Source organism: Dermochelys coriacea, chromosome 9 (assembly GCF_009764565.3).
Source record: "Dermochelys coriacea isolate rDerCor1 chromosome 9, rDerCor1.pri.v4, whole genome shotgun sequence".
NCBI classification, from domain to species: Eukaryota; Metazoa; Chordata; order Testudines; family Dermochelyidae; genus Dermochelys; species Dermochelys coriacea.
The window spans coordinates 45,467,971-45,487,762 of NC_050076.1; the positions used below are offsets into that span (position 1 = coordinate 45,467,971).

The window sequence follows — 19,792 nt, forward strand, 5'->3', positions numbered from 1 at the left end:
TGAGAGGCACCCTGTAAATATCTGAGATAGACTATATAAGATGCAGTTTCAATGTACAATTAGCAACTACATCATTCAGAAATCAAATTGTTTTATTACTGAGCAGAGCATTAAGCATAAGTCAAAATCATATTACTTAATTTGCTATTAGAAGAAAGGGAAAAATTTCCACTAAAAAGTTACTACATGAGTAGTGAAACACATCCTTTTGTCCAAAACTTTGGAATTTAAGATGGGGATAGAAACAAAACTACTCAAGATTTGGAAAAACAAATTATACAATAAAAGCATCTTTCTCCAGTTCCAGGGAGGTCTGCAAAGGAAAGTAGTGAATCTGTCAAACATTCACGGACATCAGAAGTTTCATTTAAGGTAGGGGTACTGATATCTAAGTTGGCTGAGACTCAGAAAAGAATAAAGAAATCAAATCAGCAGTAAAACAGAACCTTGCTAAAATACAACAGCTAATAGAGCCTAAGCCAAAAAAAAGTTCTCACTTATGAAAAATTTATTCAAAGCTGAAATATAAAAATTAAATTTCAGTTTAGAAATATGAGCTGCTTAATATAGAGGAAGTCCAATGAAAAATTAAAAGATATTTTGAGGGCCAAGCTTCTGATAAGGAGTATGAAGTGGGAAATCAGGAACTTGTGTCGTATGTCTCAGTTAACCAGCTCTTTCTAAAAGCCAGTTGGGAGGATCCCTAATATACAATGGACAAGACTAGTCCATCAGTATACCTGTTTTGGCTATAGGATGAAAAAGGGGTGGTGAATTAATGGTTGCATGCTATGCAGCTGAAACCATATGGAGCAAAGGATAGAAGTGAATCTACTGATGTAAAAAATGAGGATATTTCTTTTGTTTCAGGCGTTGATCACCATGAGAGGCATAATTTACACTGTGTTAGGGTCCGTGGGATTTGGGATACAGCAGAGGAACAAGAAAGTGATAGTACATGAGGGGAAACTGCCACCCTAGCCTTATGATTCCTAGGCAATCATGCAGGAAAGCCTACAGCATTCTGGTACAGACTGGACTGCAGCCAAGGTGGAGGATCCTGCAGCACAAGCAACTCGTAGGAGCAGGGACTTGGACTGGGGGACCTAAAAGAGGTGGTGTGTTTAAATGGGATGGTAATGGCTAACCTAACCATTTATAGCATGCAGCTAACACATGCTGGAAATATTACAGTTACTTTAGCAGATCATTGAACTACTGCCCATGAATCCACCTACCATGCCAGGAAAATGATTGAGACTTTGACCTTCTCTCTGAATGTGATTAAGGACTGGCAGAGTACCACTACCACTTCTGAACATACTAGAGTAACAATGCCTCCTACTCTGAAATTGAAGCAAGATGGTAAACTATGTCCAGAAACAGAAACAGGACCTGGCAATGGACTAGTGATAAATCTCGAACATGAGATTATGTATAACAATGTACAGTACCAAATGATACCTGTAGTGTTGAATTTAACCAATTTTATATTACAACAGCAGCTCTGTCATGCAAAATGTTATGCATTTCTAAATGCAATTGATAGCAAAAGGGGTGCAAAATTTCAGACAGTCAATAGATGGGATGGAATTGTGGGAAATTTGGTTGCTTGAGAAGGAAAAGAGTCAGGGAAGAGAGATAAAGGTAGAAGAACAGTATTAGGAGTTGGGGCATCGAGAACTTCAGCATGGAATTATATGGATATCACAGTATTGTGGGAAGAAAAATCACAAAATGAGAGTTCAATTACAAAACCTGGTAACAAAGTAAAACAAACAATAGAATGAGCATGTAGGGGAGGATTTAAAGGATGTTCAGGATGCTAGGATAACAGGTTTAGGGAAATGGAAGCAGCAATCAATGAAATGGGAAAAATCATCAACATCCTAATGTATCAATTAGCAGCTTCCTAATACAGGACCTACAGGCAGGACTAAAGGAAATTCAGGTGGGAAAGTGCCTAGGTTCATAACAAATAAGATGCTAGAACAATGAGAAAAAAATAAAAGAAGTAGATCGCTGTTGGGTTGGTAGGCACTACTAAAGGATCTATTATGCTGAGAAAAGGGGAAGCTTGATGAAACATGGATCCTTCCTATGGTACTAGCAGTACCAATGCCCACAGGCCTCAGTCCATAGTACACAGGAACCTATGATGGCAGGTTACATCTTAAAGGTATATGCCACTCATCCTCAGATTCTGGTAAGGAAGGGAAGGGAAGTCTGGAAAGCTCCAGATACCTCATGTTGTTCCAAGAGGCATAGTACCTCGTTATGTCATTGTGATGTACTCCAAAGTGCATTGCCAGCATGAGTGTTCCCCTAAGATGAAGAGACCTGAAATAGCACGGTACAGCTGAGGCAATAGGAATAAGGTCAAGCCAAGGTTTCAAGGGCTGGATAAGGCAAATATTGTGTAATTTCTTGGATTGGACACTTCCAATATGGAACACAAACAGTGTTCTGCTTAGTTCCAAGAAAGGTTACTTGACTAAAGGAAAAGGTAATTTTTCCAGTTCCCCAGCATGAGGTCCACAAGGTATCAGCTGATGCCCCTCCGATTGGCGCTGCCCTAGATTCTGTGCTAGTTAGGCCAAGTCATATCACCATTACGTTTAAATGTGCAGGCCTTAATAAGCAGATGTCCAGAACATTTCTTGACCTTGAGACAGAGGAGTCAAAGTATTCAAAGTGACAAAGATACACTGGGAAATGCCCCATGGTGGAAGTTAGTGTACTACATTGGGGACCATTCATGGTATCAATGGGCTTTGTTATTGTCCAAGCCATACTAGTAGTGGTGTTAAGTGTATTTATTTGGAAGGTTAGGAGGTTGGTCAGGCAGTTGGGAAAGAAGAGATGTATCTGAAATACAGGCTTTAATGACAACCTAGAAAGGATTCCACAGCTTCTTCAAGGTGGGGAGTGTTGGGAGCGAAGGCAAACTTAGACCTGATAGAAGCATGCTGCAGAATTTAAGAGTCTGTTCTGATAACATTTAACAGCATAAGCATATGCAGAACTGTGTACGTGTAAGCAATTGCAGAATAATCATGTTTAATGTTCTGCATGTGTCAGAAACTGCAGAGTAATCATGTTTGTGAGAATAAAAAATCGATAAAGTAACTAAAAAGCTAGAACAGACCGGTTTGAACTAACACTAAACCTGTATTGATGAGGTAGAAGAGTTAACATGGAAATCAGAGACTAATACATATTTATAAAGAAAGATAACAAAAATATATTTATAAGTTTTGTGTAACAAAAGGAAGCTGAAGCTGTATTGTCCGGTGCCGGCAGTAACTGTGATGAGATCGTCCTGATGAGCTTCCCACTTCTGAGTAACTGATCTGAGTAAAATGAGTTTTGTCTTAATAAATATTTATTAGACCCATCTGCTGAGAAAATGAACCTCAATCCAACAATCTCCATGTTCCAAAAAGATTAAAATTTACTCAAGGTGGCTCTGTTGACTTAAAAAAGAGTGGAGTGAGAGCTGTGTTTGAATAGCAGTAGAACTTCAAGAGTGAATTCAAACCAGTGTTCATACAGGAACCATCTATTTGTTGTTTTTAAAATATTTTTACAAAATAAGAGACCATGCCTCATCCTAGTACCCTGGGCCTAATAACTAAAACAAAGATCAGGAATGACTGAGCCCAGAGAGCCAGAATAAGCAGGCTCTAATACCAGACTCATGTTAATTTTTGACAGTTTGGCCAACTCTCATGATATTTGGCATTTTTCCTAATGCCCTAGTTCCTGGAGACATGTGATTAGGTGAGAATTTCAGCATATGTTTAAATAAAAAAGTAAATTTCTATCCTTCAAGGTTGTTGAGAAAAGCTTGAAAATATTACCAAAGTGTACCCTAATTGTTCAAAAACTATGACACAAAAAAGCACCCACAATTTTTTTAAAATCTCATTTCCACCTCCCTCAAAATGACCCTGTCAATGTTGCATAACTGTGAAGGGGATGGGTTGTCACTCAAGAATGAAGGGAATATCTGAATATATATGAAAGAGATAATCATTTTAGTCTTGTTCCTGATTCTGGAGCTTTAGACAGATGTCATGTAGGAAAGTGCTTATGTTCGAAGAGATTAACGGATTCCACATATTGCCTCTGTAAACAATCATTTATTTCATTCAGCTAAAGGCGTCTGTTTGTCAACTCATACATTTAAATATATAGAAACTCTTTTTGGTGCTTCTATCCTGTAATATATTAATTCTTGCTTCTTTTATTTTTAACCAATATCTCTACCTATCAGATTCCACAATATATTGCACCTTTCACTCCTCCCAAAGCAGTTTATTAGCTATACACACTATGTTGATTCATTTAGTGTTAGAGCACCAATCATCTTAATATGTGAGCATTATTTACAAAATGTTAAAGATCATAAAATACTATAGGCGGGGCTGGTAGTGCCACCTGTTCTTAAGCGTACACAATTCCCATTATAAGATCCTGTTTTCAGTTGTTTATAAATAACTTTGCCAAACTTTAACCATTTGGGCCAAATTTCTATATGCCAGATGTCTGCCTCAGCCTGAATTTTTTTGGGAAAGCTTCAATCAAAACAGTTCAGACATTTCCAAGAATGAGACTTGGGAAAAATAAGTTTTAACCATGCATGGTAGATCTAAATGTTCCAACCAGGCCGATGCCCCACGGTGGTGTCAATATGATGCCACATGATGGAATTTGTTTTTTTCGGTTTGCTTTTAAAAAAAAAAACATAGGAAATTACACACACAAAAGCTAAAAGAACATTATTAAGGTTGCAGATTGGAGCACCCAAAAGTGAGGAAATGATAGTATTAAAATTACCTGTACAACTTGAATTCAGCCCCCTTGTGTGTATGCATTATGATACAGTCTTTAATTACATGATCACATACTATTTTTTCCACAGGATCCCTGCCTCATTCAGTGCACAGGATGGGCTTGCTCTGAGGATGAATCACGACTGTGTAATGAAGGAGACTGTGCCTGGAAGACCTCTGCCTCATTTGTTGCAGAAGTAGTGAATGAGGCAGGGGACTGCAGGAAGGGTAAGGAAGGTCTCATGGTTAAAGTAATTGAATGCTGCTCTGGAGAACTGGATTCTAACCCTGCCTCTGCCACAGAATTCCTGTGTGATGCCAGCGGGCAAGTCACTTAAACCACCTCTCTCCAAAAGTAAGTAAGAGCACTAGGGTGTCATGACAAACATCCAGTAAATGGATGTCTGATAGGAAATTACAGAACTACTAATTGTGGTATGAAGCTATCACTTAACTCAGCCTCTGTACCAGATGACTGGAGGATAGCTAATGTGACACTGGTTTTAAAAAAGGCTCCAGAGGCGAGCCTAACTTCAGGCAAATTGGTTGAAACTATAGTAGAGAACCGAATTATACTGGGGCACATAGATGAACATGATGTATCGGGGGAGAGTCAGCATGGCTTTTGGAAAGGGAAATCATGCCTCACCAACCTTGTAGAATTTCTTTGAGGGAGTCAACAAACATGTGGGTAAGTGTGATCCTGTGGATATAGCACACTTGCACTTTCACAATGTCTTTGACGTCACACAACAAAGGCTTTTAAGCAAAGTAAGCAGTCATGGGGTAAGAGGGAAGGTCCTTGCATGGATCAATACCTGCTTAAAAGATAGGAAACAAAGGGTAGGAATAAATGGTCAGTTTTTACAGTGGAGATAGGTAAATAGTGGAGTCCCTCAAGGATCTGTACTGGGACCAGAGTTGTTCTACATATTCATAAATGATCTGGAAAATGGGATGAACAGTGAGGTGGCAAAATTTGCAGGTGATATAAAATTTTCAAGATAGTTAAGTCCAAAGCTAACTGTGAAGAATTACAAAGGGATCTCACAAAACTGGGTGACTGGGCAACAAAATGGCAGATGAAATTCAGTGTTGATAAATTAAAGTAATGCACATTGGGAAATGTAATCTCAATTCTACATACAAAATGATGGGGTCTAAATTAGCTGATACCACTCAAGAAAGAGATGTTGGAGTCACCATGGATCATTCTCTGAAAACATCTGCTCAGTTTGCAGCGGGACTCAAAAAAAGCTAACAGAATGTTAGGAACCATTAGAAAAGGGATAGATAAAAAGACAGAAAATATCATAATGCCATGATATAAATCAATTGTATGCCCACACCTTGAATACTGCATACAGTTCTGGTTGCTCCATCTCAAAAAAGATGTATTAGAATTGGAAAAGGTACAGAGAAGGGCAACAAAAATAATTAGCGGTATGGAACAGCTTCCATATGAGGAGACATTAAAATAACTGGGACTGTTCATCTTAGAAAAGAGATGATTAAGGGGGAATGTATTAGAGGGTTATAAAATAATTACTGGTGTGGAAAAAGTGAACAGGAAATATAATTTACCCCTTCACATAACACAAGAACTAGGGCTCACCAATGAAACTAATATGTAGCAGGTTTAAAACAAATATAAGGAAGTACTACTTTACAGAATGCACAGTCAATCTGTGGAACTCATTGCCAGGGGATGTTGTAAAGTCCAAAAGTATAACTGAGTTCAAAAAAGAATTAGATAAGTTCATGGAGGATACATCCATCAATGGCTACTAGCTACTAGCCAAGGGATGCAACCCCATCTTCTGGGTGGACCTAAAACTCTGATTGCTAGAAGCTGGAACTGGATGACAGGAGATGGATCACTCAATAATTGCCCCATTCTGTTCATTCCATCTGAAGCACATGGCACTGGCCACCGTTAGAAGACCAGATACTGGGCTAGAAGGACCACTGGTCTGACCCAATATGGTCATTCTTACGATGCCATTCACACATTCTCCTCAATCCTATCTATTATTATTGTCACTACTGTTATTTCCATTGCTATTATGCCACCAATATTCCAGGAGCACACTGCTTCAGCTCCACCCATTCCCAGGACTCAACCAGGTTACAGTTCCAAAAAATATCCAATAGACATGCCTTTCCCTTGGCATATGGATATCCAGCCAATCATTCCGCCACTCAGATTATTCCCTAGCGCAATTCACATAATCACCAATCTTAGCTCAATGGAAAAATGGACATAAGAAACAAGGTTCCAGACATCTAACACCTATATGCTGCACAAGACCACTACTAGGCATGGCCTGGAAGCAGAACACACAAAACAACATGAACTAAAGATGATATTGATCAATGCAAGATCTGCCATTAACAAACAAGAAACAATCCATGACCACATCAGTGACAAAGCACCCAATATAAGCTGGATCACTGAGACCTGGCTGAATGACACCATGAGCCCTGTGCTAGTCCACCTTGTCCCCCCGCCCCCAGGATACATGATCAATCACAGACCCAGACAGGACAAGAAGGCAAGTGGCATTGCATTCATCTTCTCTGCAAACATCAAATCCAAAAGAGGTGCCTAGTTAAGACAAGTTTATACAAATTAAATCTTTACACCCGTATACGAAGTGCAAATCTTGCTCAGTACAAGCTGTGTATTTCACCCAGCTCATTGCGCCACTGTGATGGGATCCCCAGAATGCAGCCTGGGACCATGGGACCACTGTGCCCCCTTAAGTCTCTCTGGCCTGGGCTCTCTCTCACAATGCCTTGCTAGTGACCAGCTGCAAACCCCTACAGGTGCTGTTATCACTCAGCACAACTGCATGTGGAGCTCCCCCACCCAGCTAGATTGCATGAACACTCCCAGAGCCACTCATGAATCACACAGAGAAAAGCACCGGCCGAATCCCCCCAGCTCCCAGCACTGTACCTCAGGAATATGCCATCTTGCACTGCTCAAGATGAGCAGTGCAAATTTATTAACTGGTTCACCACTTCATCAATGGAAAGTGGACATACACCAGTCTTTGCAAACCTGAGCAGATTTGCCAAGCACTTCAGGCAAACTCACTGGTAAAAATAAACAGTTAAACAAATTTATTGACTACAAAAGATAGATTTAACTGATATTAAGTGATAGGCAAAAAGTCAGAGTTAGCCCTACACTAGGTCTACACTAGGCGTTGAGGTCGAATTTAGCAGCGTTAAATCGATTTAACCCTGCACTCGTCCACATGACAAAGCCCTTTTTTTTAACTTAAAGGGCTCTTAAAAGTGATTTCCTTACTCCACCCCCAACAAGGGGATTAGCGCTGAAATCGGTTTTGCTGGGTCGAATTTGGGGTACTGTGGACGCAATTAGACGGTATTGGCCTCCGGGAGCTATCCCAGAGTGCTCCATTGTGACCACTCTGGACAGCACTCTCAACTCAGATGCACTGACCAGGTAGACAGGAAAAGGCCCACAAACTTTTGAATTACAATTTCCTGTTTAGCCAGTGTGGCAAGCTGCAGGTGACCATGCAGAGCTCATCAGCAGAGGGGACATTCAGAGGTGCCTGTTCCTGCTGGGCTGTTTGCCTATGGCTGAACAGAAATGTTCCCCGTGGTTAGCCACGCGGTGGGGGCAGGCAAAATGCGACCTTGTAACGAAAACACATGTGCTATGTATGTAATGTTAACAGCAAGGTTTACCGTGAAAGAGTGTACCCATTGTTCTATAAAATGTGTCTTTTTAAATACCACTGTACCTTTTTTTTTCTCCTCCAGCTGCATGTGTTTCAAGGATCACAGGATCTTCTCCTTCCCAGAGCTAGCGAAGATTAGAAGGCAAAAAAAATGCACTCGCGATGAAATGTTCTCTGAGCTCATGCTGTCCTCCCACACTGACAGAGCACAGATGAATGCATGGAGGCAGACAATGTCAGAGTGCAGGAAAGCACAAAATGACCGGGAGCAGAGGTGGCAGGCCGAAGAGAGTAAGTGGCAGCTGAAGAGAGGGCTGAAGCTGAAAGGTGGTGGCAGTGTGATGAAAGGAGGCGGGATTCAATGCTGAGGCTGCTGGAGGATCAAACTAATATGCTCCAGCGTATGGTTGAGCTGCAGGAAAGGCAGCAGGAGCACAGACCGCTGCTACAGCCCCTGTGTAAGCAACCGCCCTCCTCCCCAAGTTCCAGAGCCTCCTCACCCATACACCCAAGAACGTGGTGGGGGGGGCCTCTGGCCACCCAGCCACTCCACCCCAGAGGATTGCCCAAGTAACAGAAGGCTGGCATTCAATAAGTTTTAAAGTTTTAAACTTTTAAAGTGCTGTGTGGCCTTGTCCTTCCCTCCTCCACCACCCCTCCTGGGCTACCTTGGTAATTATCCCCCTATTTGTGTGATGAATTAATAAAGAATGCATGAATGTGAAGCAACAATGACTTTATTGCCTCTGCAAGCGGTAATCGAAGGGAGGTGGGGAGGGTGGTTAGCTTACAGGGAAGTAGAGTGAACCAAGGGGTGGGGGGTTTCATCAAGGATAAACAAACAGAACTTTCACACTGTAGCCTGGCCAGTCATGAAACTGGTTTTCAAAGCTTCTCTGATGCACATCGCACCCTCCTGTGCTCTTCTAACCGCCCTGGTGTCTGGCTGTGCATAACCAGCAGCCAGGCGATTTGCCTCAACCTCCCACCCCGCCATAAATGTCTCCCCCTTACTCTCACAGATATTGTGGAGCACACAGCAAGCAGTAATAACAGTGGGAATATTGGTTTCGCTGAGGTCTTACCGAGTCAGTAAACTGCGCCAGCACGCTTTTAAACATCCAAATGCACATTCTACCACTATTCTGTACTTGCTCAGCCTGTAGTTGAACAGCTCCTCACTACTCTCCGGGCTGCCTATGTATGGCTTCATGACCCATGGCATTAAGGGGTAGGCTGGGTCCCCAAGGATAACTATAGGCATTTCAACATCCCCAATGGTTATTTTCTGGTCTGGGAAGAAAGTCCCTTCCTGCAGCTTTTGAAACAGACCAGAGTTCCTGAAGATGCGAGTGTCATGTATCTTTCCCGGACATCCCACATTGATGTTGGTGAAATGTCCCTTGTGACCCACCAGTGCTTGCAGCACTATTGAAAAGTACCCCTTGCGGTTTATGTACTCGCTGGCTTGGTGCTCCGGTGCCAAGATAGGGATATGGGTTCCGTCTATGGCCCCACCACAGTTAGGGAATCCCATTGCAGCAAAGCCATCCACTATGACCTGCACATTTCCCAGGGTCACTACCCTTGATATCAGCAGACCTTTGATTGTGTTGGCTACTTGCATCATAGCAGCCCCCACAGTAGATTTGCCCACTCCAAATTGATTCCCGACTGACCGGTAGCTGTCTGTCGTTGCTAGCTTCCACAGGGCTATTGCCACTCGCTTCACAACTGTGAGGGCTGCTCTCATCTTGGTATTCTTGTGCCTCAGGGCAGGGGAAAGCCAGTCACAAAGTTCCATGAAAGTGCCCTTACACATGCGAAAGTTTCGCAGCCACTGGGAATCATCCCAGACCTGCAACACTATGCAGTCCCACCAGTCTGTGCTTGTTTCCCGGGCCCAGAATCGGTGTTCCACCGCATGAGCCTACCCCATTAGCACCCTGATGCCCACATTGCCAGGGCACATTCTTTGAGAGAAGTCTGTGTCCATGTCCTCATCACTGTCGTAACCACGCTGACGTCGCCTACTCGCCCTGTTTCGCTTTGCCAGGTTCTGGTGCTGCATATACTGCTGGATAATGCGTGTGGTGTTTAATGTGCTCCTAATTGCCAAAGTAATCTGAGCAGGCTCCATGCTTGCCGTGGTATGGCGTCTGCACAGAAAAAAGGCGCGGAATGATTGTCTGCTGTTGCCCTGACGGAGGGAGGGGCGACTGACAATATGGCTTACAGGGTTGGCTTACAGGGAATTAAAATCAACAAAAGGGGTGGCTTTGTGAGAAACTGAATGGCCGCCTCAAGGATAGAACTCAAAACTGGGTTTAGCAGGCCATTGATTTCACAGAGGGAGGAAGGGAGGAGAAAATGAATACAAAACAAGTCTGGTCTATTTCTTGTTTTGAGCCACTTCATCTATCTTTATACATCTTGCTAGCAGCAGACTGTGCAGTACGACCGCTAGCCATTGTCACCTCCTGGGTGCTCGGCAGAAGACGGTGCAGCATGACTGCTGGCCATCATCTTCTGCTGGCTGCTGATTAAAAGACAGTGCACTGCCCATAGGACTCAATCACCATGAGACGAAACAAGGGAAATGACCTGGCTGAGTCACTCCCATGTTTGCCCAGGCACCCGGTTAAAAGAGCACCCAGGACTACATCAACGACGGCTACCAGTCATACTGCACTGTCTGCTGCCAAAAGGCAATAAACTGCTGCTGTGTAGCAATGCAGTACCACGTCTGCCAGCACCCAGGAGACATACGGTGACGGTTAGCTGAGTGGGCTCCATGCTTGCCGTGGTATGGCGTCTGCACCCGTAACTCGAGAAAAAAGGCGCAAAATTATTGTCTGCCCTTGCTTTTACGGAGCGAGGGAGGGAACGGGGGCCTGACGATATGTACCCAGAACCACCCAAGACAATGTTTTAGCCCCATCAGGCACTGGGATTTCTACCCAGAATTCAAATTGGCAGTGGAGACTACAGGAACTGTGGGATAGCTACCCACAGTGCAAAGCTCCAGAAGTTGACGGTTGCCTCGGTACCGTGGACACAGTCCGCCGACTACATGCACTTAGAGCATTTGTGTGGGGACACACACACTCGACTGTATAAAAACGCTTTCTACAAAACCGACTTCTATAAATTCGACCTAATTTCGTAGTGTAGACATACCCTCAGTTACCAAAAGAAAAGAAAATATATGCACACAGTCTAAATTCTCAACCCTATTAGACTGGGCAACATCTAGATTAAGCAGTTTTTCTCACCCCACTGGATATTGCAGTTCTTAATATACAGGTTTGTCCCTTAAACAGGCCAGTCTCCTCTGTTGGAATCTTGTCTTCTTCTGAGTGTCTTTGTTGCTTGAAGCATAGGTGGGGGAAGAAGAAAAGCCAAGTATGGTGCCCCTGTGTTCTGTTTTATACCCTCAGTCCCATGTGCTTGGGGAACAGAAGTCCAGGCATGTCTGGGGGGCATTGCTGAGTCTCCAGGCAAAGTTGAGCAATTCCCCTGGTGTGGCCTCATGCAGGTGAGTCACTGAATTGTAGCACCCTTGCTGGACAAGGTTTGTTTGACAGCCCACCCATGCGTTGGTTACTTTCCTTACTGTTGCCTCTGGGGAGCTAATATCTGGCTGATTCTCCAATTTACAGCATGTTTTAGTGACAACCATACAACACAATTCTCATAACTTCATATGCATTATTGATATACATATATGGATAGAGGAATGACTTTCAGCAGATCATAACCTTTCCCCTGATACCTCACAAGGCCTGCTTTATATGCAAGATCACAATTATATATAAATGAGGGATATGGTGGCTACAGGGTGCACCCCCAAAGTACAGGTCTAAACCACACACTTTCTTCCTTTTCTGGCCAAGTGAATGCTCTACTTCTCTAACCAGGCGGAACCAGTGATCCATGCATTTGTCACCTCCAAATGGCACTGTTGCATTTCACTCTAGTGTGGGTTAACACTAGATGCTAAAAGAACACATCAAGTACTTCTTTGGTGGGTTGTTGGCTGAGATCCTATGTAGTGTGTCACGTAGAAAGGTACATTGTCACCTGAAAAAAAACCTGCCTCTGCTTTGCAAGTGTGGATGAAAAATGCCAATCTATTTACTTTTTTACAAATCTGACAAAAATATTTCCTGAGGTGAACTTTCACCTAATACCTGAGGTGAACTTTCACAAGTGGTGTAAAAAATCTTCAGATCATTTGAATAACTTCCTTTTGGTTCAGACACCAAAGAGTTCTAGATCCCAGGATCACTGAAATCAAAAGGCATAAGACCTCAAAGTCTAGGAGACACCAGAAGGCCTGTCTTGCCTTGAATGATATCTGAACATGTGGCTATTATTTAGAATTCTTGCAACCAGATTCATAGAGAACTTGCAACGGTAAAGCATTTTCCATCTTACATGCTGACATACAAAAAGTAATATGGTTTAAATTCAAGATGCAAAGAAATACAAGGTGAAAGTTAAAAATGTTAGCATATCTTGTTGAGTCACAGTACTGATCTCTGCAATATTTTATATAGGCTTTTATGTGGCAATCACCACCATATCCAAATGATATTTAACACCTTTTGATTGAAGCTAGAAAGTAGCATTGGAGGAAGATGGTTTTAGGTAACATAATAAGACAAATCTTGTCACCTAGCCCTGAATTCCAGTCACCAAAAGTTATCAGTACCTGACAGCTGGTCATTGACCTTTATGAAATGAATTCATTTCAATGGAGTTTCTAGTGGAAAGGTGTTTACATCATTTTCTATTTCTATCTAGCATCTTTGTTGACACTCAGAGAAGACCAAATACAGTAATTATGGAGACTAGATGTAGGTCCTAAGTGAAGGATGAAGAATATTGTTGGGACAATATCTGGGAAGCATGCACTACTGATCTGATTCTGTACTGTGGATAAACAAAAATGTAATAGTTTTTAACAAAGAATCATACCAACATTAATTAATCCCTGTAATACTCATGGGAGATAGGTAAATAAGTATTTTATCCATCTGATGGAGAAACTGAGACAGAGAAGTCAAGTATTTTCCAAGGTTGCACCACAAACAAGTGGAGTGGGCAGGATTAGAACTCAGATTGTTGTCTCCTAGTCTCTGCACCTTTCAATCTATCACTTTCATAATATGTAGCGGGGTAGTCACTTGCTCCAGCCCTAAAGGGCTTAAAATAGCTTAGGAGAGGGTTGTGGCTGGAATCAAGCAGTTCCCAGGCTGATTGGGGGAAGGAGGCTCAGCTGTGGCCATGCGCCAATCAGGGCTCAGCTGGCCCTTATAAGAGGTCAGTGGGGCAGGAGCAAACAGAGTCTCCTCTAGCTGTGGAGGGAAATAGGCCTGGCTGTTGGGGAGTGTAGAAGAGTACCTGAGGTGAAGTAGGGCTAGGAGGCTCCAGACTGGAAAAGCCCCAGGCTGCAGAACTGGCAAATGGCCTAAAACAGAGTACTGAGGTTCTAGGGGGCAGCCTACGGGTAGGCAGAGGCAGCAGGTCCAAACCCCCTTTGCCTGTGATGATTGGCTTATACACTGCAGCCTGCCCCAGTGTGTGGGGGATCAATGGTGACTGGCAGTAAGCAAGGTGGGGATAGTGGGTGGGGGTTCCCCTGGGAGGGGGAGACCCAGATCTGTGTGGGTACTACTGGGGGCAGCAACCTGGGGAAAGGGGCACCAGGGTCTGAGAGGGATATGGGGGCCAGTAGCAGCAAGACACTGGTCTGCAAAGGTTGCTCTGGAGGCTGGAAGAGCTAACTCCCTGAGAGACCAGCAGGAGATACCACAGGGGTGAGTCTTGCCCTGTGACATTGTGGTGAAGAATGTGGGCATAGGCAGTCTGCCTGTGATACAAGGGGCAGGGCAAGGATGGCAGGACTATTGCCTGGATTGGAAAGACCTAGGGGATGATGGATCCCAAGTACATAGGTGTCTTCTATGTGGAGACCCCAGGTGCAGTCCCTGGTTGGGCCCTGGAGGAAGGGGGCTGATCACCTGCAGGGAATCCAGGAGGGATTGTTGGAGGTGCAGGAGGCCCTCCAGGAACAGTTGGGCCAACTGGTAAAGGAACCCTGGTAAACCTCCTCAGGAATGGGTTTCAGAGGAGTGGTGGAGAGGCTGAGAGCCAGGGCCAGGAGGCCTGTGGCCAAGGGACAGACATGTTATGCCTGTTTGAGGCATGGACATATCAAGAGGGATTGTTTCTACTGGGGTGGGGGCCAGGTGCCTCACCCAGGAGAGAGAGGGGGGCAAGTTCTGGGGACAGTCCTTTGGGTGAGGAAGCCCAGGTGGCTGCCAACCTATTGGGCCTGTGGGCAGAAGGGCCACATGCAGTGGACATGCCAAGGCCCAAGTCGGAGGCTCCAGGTCCACCCTGGTGGAAGGGTGGGACCTGAGAGGGAGTGAAGGCAGCAAAGAGACGGGGAGTCTGTTGGGGCTGCCATATCCCAGGACACATTAGGAGGCGCTGCCCTCGCAAAGGAGTTGAGGGTTGGACGACGGAGGTGCCTGGAGGCCCGGAGGGAACCGCATTGGATTTGGAGAAGGTGACTGAGGCCGAGACCCAACAGGGAGTTGGGACCCAGACCATCGCAGAGCCGGTCACCAATGGGGAAACTTGGACTGAGTGGGCCCAGCAAGAGGTTGGGGCCCAGGTGGTCCAGGAACAAGCCACCAAGTGGACCCAGACCCTGCAAGCGGGGGGTCTGGGAGACGCTGACCTACGGGTGCGGCTGGAGGCTGCGGAGCTGGCCCCGTCGGAAGGCAGAGGCCCTGTTCTGGGAGGTGGCCTGAAGCTGGGAGGCCACCGAGAGGAGATGTGTGAGCCTGGAGGGATGACCTTGGAGAGCCAACTTTGGGGAGCCTGGGCCAAGAGGCCCCTTTTTTCCCCAGGGGTGGAGGTTTTGAGGGGGGTGTATGTGTGTAGCGGGGTGGTCACCTGCTCTGGCCTTAAAATAGACCAGGAGAGGGCTGTGGCTGGGAGCAAGCTGTTCCCAGGCTGATTGGGGAAGCGGGATCGGATTGGCCATGCCCCATCAGGGCTCAGCTGGCCCTTATAAGAAGGCAGTGGGCCAGGAACAGATAGTTGTCTCTAGCAGTGGAGGGAGACAGGTCTGGCTGCTGGGGAGCATACCACGGTACCTGAGGTGAAGCAGGGCTGGGGAAGGCCAGAGGAGCTGGGAGGCTCCAGACTGGAAAAGCCCCAGGCTGCAGGCCTGGCAGATAGCCTAAGACAGGGTACTGGAGTTGCAGGGGCAGCCCACGGGTAGGCAGAGACAGCAGGTCCAAACCCCTCTTGCCTGTGATGATTGGCTTATACACTGTAGCCTGCCCCAGTGTGTGGGGGCTCAATGGTGACTGGCAGTAGCCAAAGACTGAGGTGGGGATAGTGAGTGGGAGGTCCCCTGGGAGGGGGAGACCCAGATCTGTGGGGGTACTGCCAAGGGGCAGCACCCCAGAGAAAGGGGTCTGGGAGGGACATGGGGGGGGCAGTGGCAGTGAGACACTGGCCTGCAGAGGGTGCTCTGGAGGCTGGAAGAGCTAATTCTCTGAGACCAGTAGGAGGCACCGCAGAGGTGAGTCTTGCCCTGTGACATCATAATCTATAATATCTTGCATTACTATAGTATCTTTCATTATATCATTTCTTTGCTCATTTTTTATCCACAAAGTGCAGAATTACTGAAAACTTTCATCCCCAAACATTCTGCAAGCTTCAGAAAGCTGTGCTCAGCAAAATGGGGGTGCTATATTCTATTAACATTAGCATTTTAGAAAATACTCCAAGCTCCTAAAAACAATCCACTGCTCCAGACTTGGTGCAATATATTCTATTTGCTTTGAGTTAATTTTATTCCTACTTGATCAATATTTCAGGGGTTACAGTAGTACTACTTTCTGAATAAGCAGGAGTCCTGAGGCAGATTGATTGATTTTTGTGTTAAACTACAAAATTGTTGAAGGAATTGGTGCTATTCAAATTTCTAAGCTGTTCTAAGATTTCTCTGTGGGCTCTGTCATTTAATTTCTCTAATGTTTCTAGCACACTAAAGAAGGCACTAGGACCTAAAGGAATCCTTTAGTTCTGGTACAGTAAGTGTAGAATAAATATAGCACAGCACAGATGGCTAAGGCACAGGACAGCAGAAACAAGTCACAGTGCTGCTGGAAGCAAACTGCACTTTCAATTAATCAGGGGTTTAAGTATTTTGTGTTCTGCCACAGTCCTTAATGATTCTCATGGCAAGCGGCCTATGAAAGTGTCAGAGGGCAGTGGTGACACTCCACCCTTTGTTGCCAATGTTACAGCTCTGTAAGATCACTGATTCGTTGCTAATCAGTAATTCTAGATCAGCTTGCAACAAAGAACTCCTTACTCAAGAGGGAGTTACATTCTGTATTAATGTTTCCAGGCAGCAGCCATTCCCAGGCCTTCACCAAGTTCAAAGCCTGCGGATTCCTATTTTTGATGACCCTTTGGAGGACTTGTATAAGTATTTTGAACAGTGCAGCAATGCCATAGAGGACACAGTACAAAGTGGTGGAAAATGCTTAGTTTACTGTAAAAATGGCCGCAGCAGATCTGCAGCGATCTGCACTGCCTATCTGATGAGACACCAAAATCTCTCACTCAAGGATGCCTTTGAGGTACTGTACTCATGCTTATAAATTCTCTTATGTTTGATAAGAAATTAATTTCAAATTGTTATGAATAATGACCCAATTCCTAAGACCACAAGAAACAATATAGGAGACAGCATTCCTATCTGAAAAAATAAACACCTGGAGATAACTTTAAATTGCTTTATTGAACTTGGACACAAGAATGCCATTATTAAAACTACATCAGATTTTGTCAGTATTATAGTTGCATTTTAGTGTCCTTAGCCCATTATATTGTATATAAAAGCAGGGCAAATAATGCTTTTCTTTTCCAATTTTATTCACAGATTGTATGAACATTTTCAAATTTATTCACTTGAAATCCTGTGAATATTATTGGACTGTAGTTTGTAAGCAGTTTAAGAATATTTAGCATTCCAAATTTGAGCTGTTATGATTGGACACAATCCCATGCTAAATGTTTGGTCCCTGACTGGACAAGGGAAGCTCTTAAAATTAGGCTTCTGGAACAAATACAATTACAAAGTCCAAATGTTCTTTAAGAAAACACAGCAGAATAGTCACAAAGTTGGCTGTTTCTGTGAACATTCCTGTTTGAATTTGCAAATCATGGCAAACTAACATAAAGTGAGGTGCAGACAGAGAGCCACTCAGTGGGGAAAAAAATCAAGCAAATCTGTGCAGATATCACTGGCAGTGTTAATGCTGATCTCCTTCATAGCAATTTTATCTATGTAATAGCCAAACATTGCACAGAGATAATTATTTTTTCCTGATAAACAGTCCCTTAGATACTAATAATGCCTCAACTTTGATTTGGAGTGCCCACCAAGTGGGGCTCAGTCTATATGTGCTTTCACCCTTGGCCTTTCTATTAGACCTACCAGAAAAGTTACTAATTAAGGTGATTGTCATGTTGATGCCACTTCACTAGGAACTGGACAAACCCTCACTTCCCCAGATACAACAGATACCATATATTCTTTAAAAAGAAAAGGAGTACTTGTGGCACCTTAGAGACTAACAAATTTATTAGAGCATAAGCTTTCGTGAGCTACAGCTCACTTCATCGGATGCATCCGATGTAGCTCACGAAAGCTTATGCTCTAATAAATTTGTTAGTCTCTAAGGTGCCACAAGTACTCCTTTTCTTTTTGCGAATACAGACTAACACAGCTGCTACTCTGAAACATATATTCTTTGGCATATGTGAAATGTGCTTGTTTTGTATATTTTGCAATTATTCCCACAAATATCAAAATCAACTTTCTCAGGTCTTGGGGAGGGGGGGAAATATCTTGCCTGATTTCCTGCACAATTTCTACTACACATGCAATGTTTGTCACTTTTTTCTAGACTGTGAAGACTGCCAGACCAGGAATAAAGCCCAACACAGGATTCTGGTATCAGCTGCAGAGATATGAAGAACATTTACAGATGCAACATCAGTTGGGTCATTCTTCTGAAAAAATGATTTCTTCCAAATATAATTCTGATTAAATTTTTCAAAGTTAAATACAATTGCTTCTAAAAGGCCTAGCAGGGCTGCAAAACCAACTAGAAGAACATAATACATCCAGCCTTCTCTATGTGTTTTTGAGGTTTGCATGACATTCAGATTCTGCAGACTTTTTAAAAAAAAAAAAAATTCTAACCTTTATGGGTGCAAAGATAATCTTCCAAATATGAACAGAGTATAACCAAAGCAGTATTTTCCCCCATCCTGTAAAAACCTACAACAATGACATGAGGTGTGAATTTCCTGATTCTCCATTCAGCTCAGTGGGGTGCAGCTTTAAAGCCTAATGAAGACTAAGTATTTAACTGTTCATCATTTTGGCAGATGAAAGGGGGTAGGAGAGCAGCCCCCAGGTGGTGGAAATTGCTGCAGGGAAAAAAGTAGAGTGAAGCAAGGAAGAGAAATGAAGAGGGACAAACAGAAAGGATAGGGAAGGTAAAAAAGTGGCCCTGTCCTAATGGTGAGCATGTTTTCTCTTTTGAGTAATACTAAATAGTTACTAGGATACTGAACAAATAACTCTTCATTACTACATACAGGCTATATTCTACTCTTGATCTTGGTACAAAGCTCCCAACAACATGAGTGGGAGAACTACTGTGCTTTGAACAGTATATAATTCAAATCTGTACCCCATCCATTGGGCAATAGTTAAGAGTTGAATCTAGACTCTCCACAAAATAAATTTGACAGCCCTCACCTACTTGTTCATGAGTAGGTCTAGAACTAGAATAGAGGGGCATTGTAGACCACAGGCTGAATACTGGCAGAGTTCTGTGTGGGGAATCTTACACAGCTACTGCTCATTCTATGCCTGAACTAGCTGAGTTTTTCCTTGTTTTCAGCAGTACTGAAATATCCATCATGATATTAAAACAATTAAAAGATACAAAGGGGAAGAAACTGACAATGTAATCTCCATCCATTCTATTACCATTTACTAAACCAAATGAGATTTAACAGTCCCCAAACTGACTTACTGAATAGACCACCAGGGTATAAAAGAAAAGGAGTACCTGTGGCACCTTAGAGACTAACAAATTTATTAGAGCATAAGCT

At 43.6% G+C, this 19,792-nt stretch overlaps 1 protein-coding gene across 2 annotated transcripts; it reads left to right on the forward strand.

Moving 5' to 3' along the window:
- Positions 1-15,835: 15,835 nt before the first annotated feature.
- On the forward strand, positions 15,836-19,524 carry DUSP28 (dual specificity phosphatase 28). Of its 2 annotated transcripts, XM_043492704.1 has the most exons (3): positions 15,836-15,970; positions 17,004-17,238; positions 18,571-19,524. In XM_043492704.1, exons 1-3 carry the CDS (start codon positions 15,942-15,944, stop codon positions 18,712-18,714), a joined length of 408 nt encoding a protein of 135 aa, XP_043348639.1. In that variant the 5' UTR covers positions 15,836-15,941; the 3' UTR covers positions 18,715-19,524. The 2 variants fall into 2 exon arrangements, with proteins under 2 accessions (XP_043348639.1, XP_038272470.2); XM_038416542.2 differs by lacking the exon at positions 15,836-15,970 and having other exon boundaries at positions 16,891-17,238.
- Positions 19,525-19,792: the final 268 nt, after the last annotated feature.

Excerpts from the sequence above, each read along its gene's own strand:
- DUSP28 (XM_038416542.2), top strand. The coding sequence starts at position 16,891 with ATGTTACAGCTCTGTAAGATCACTGATTCGTTGCTAATCAGTAATTCT. Across the intron at positions 17,239-18,570 it reads CACTCAAGGATGCCTTTGAG|ACTGTGAAGACTGCCAGACC; the intron begins GTACTGTACTCA and ends ACTTTTTTCTAG.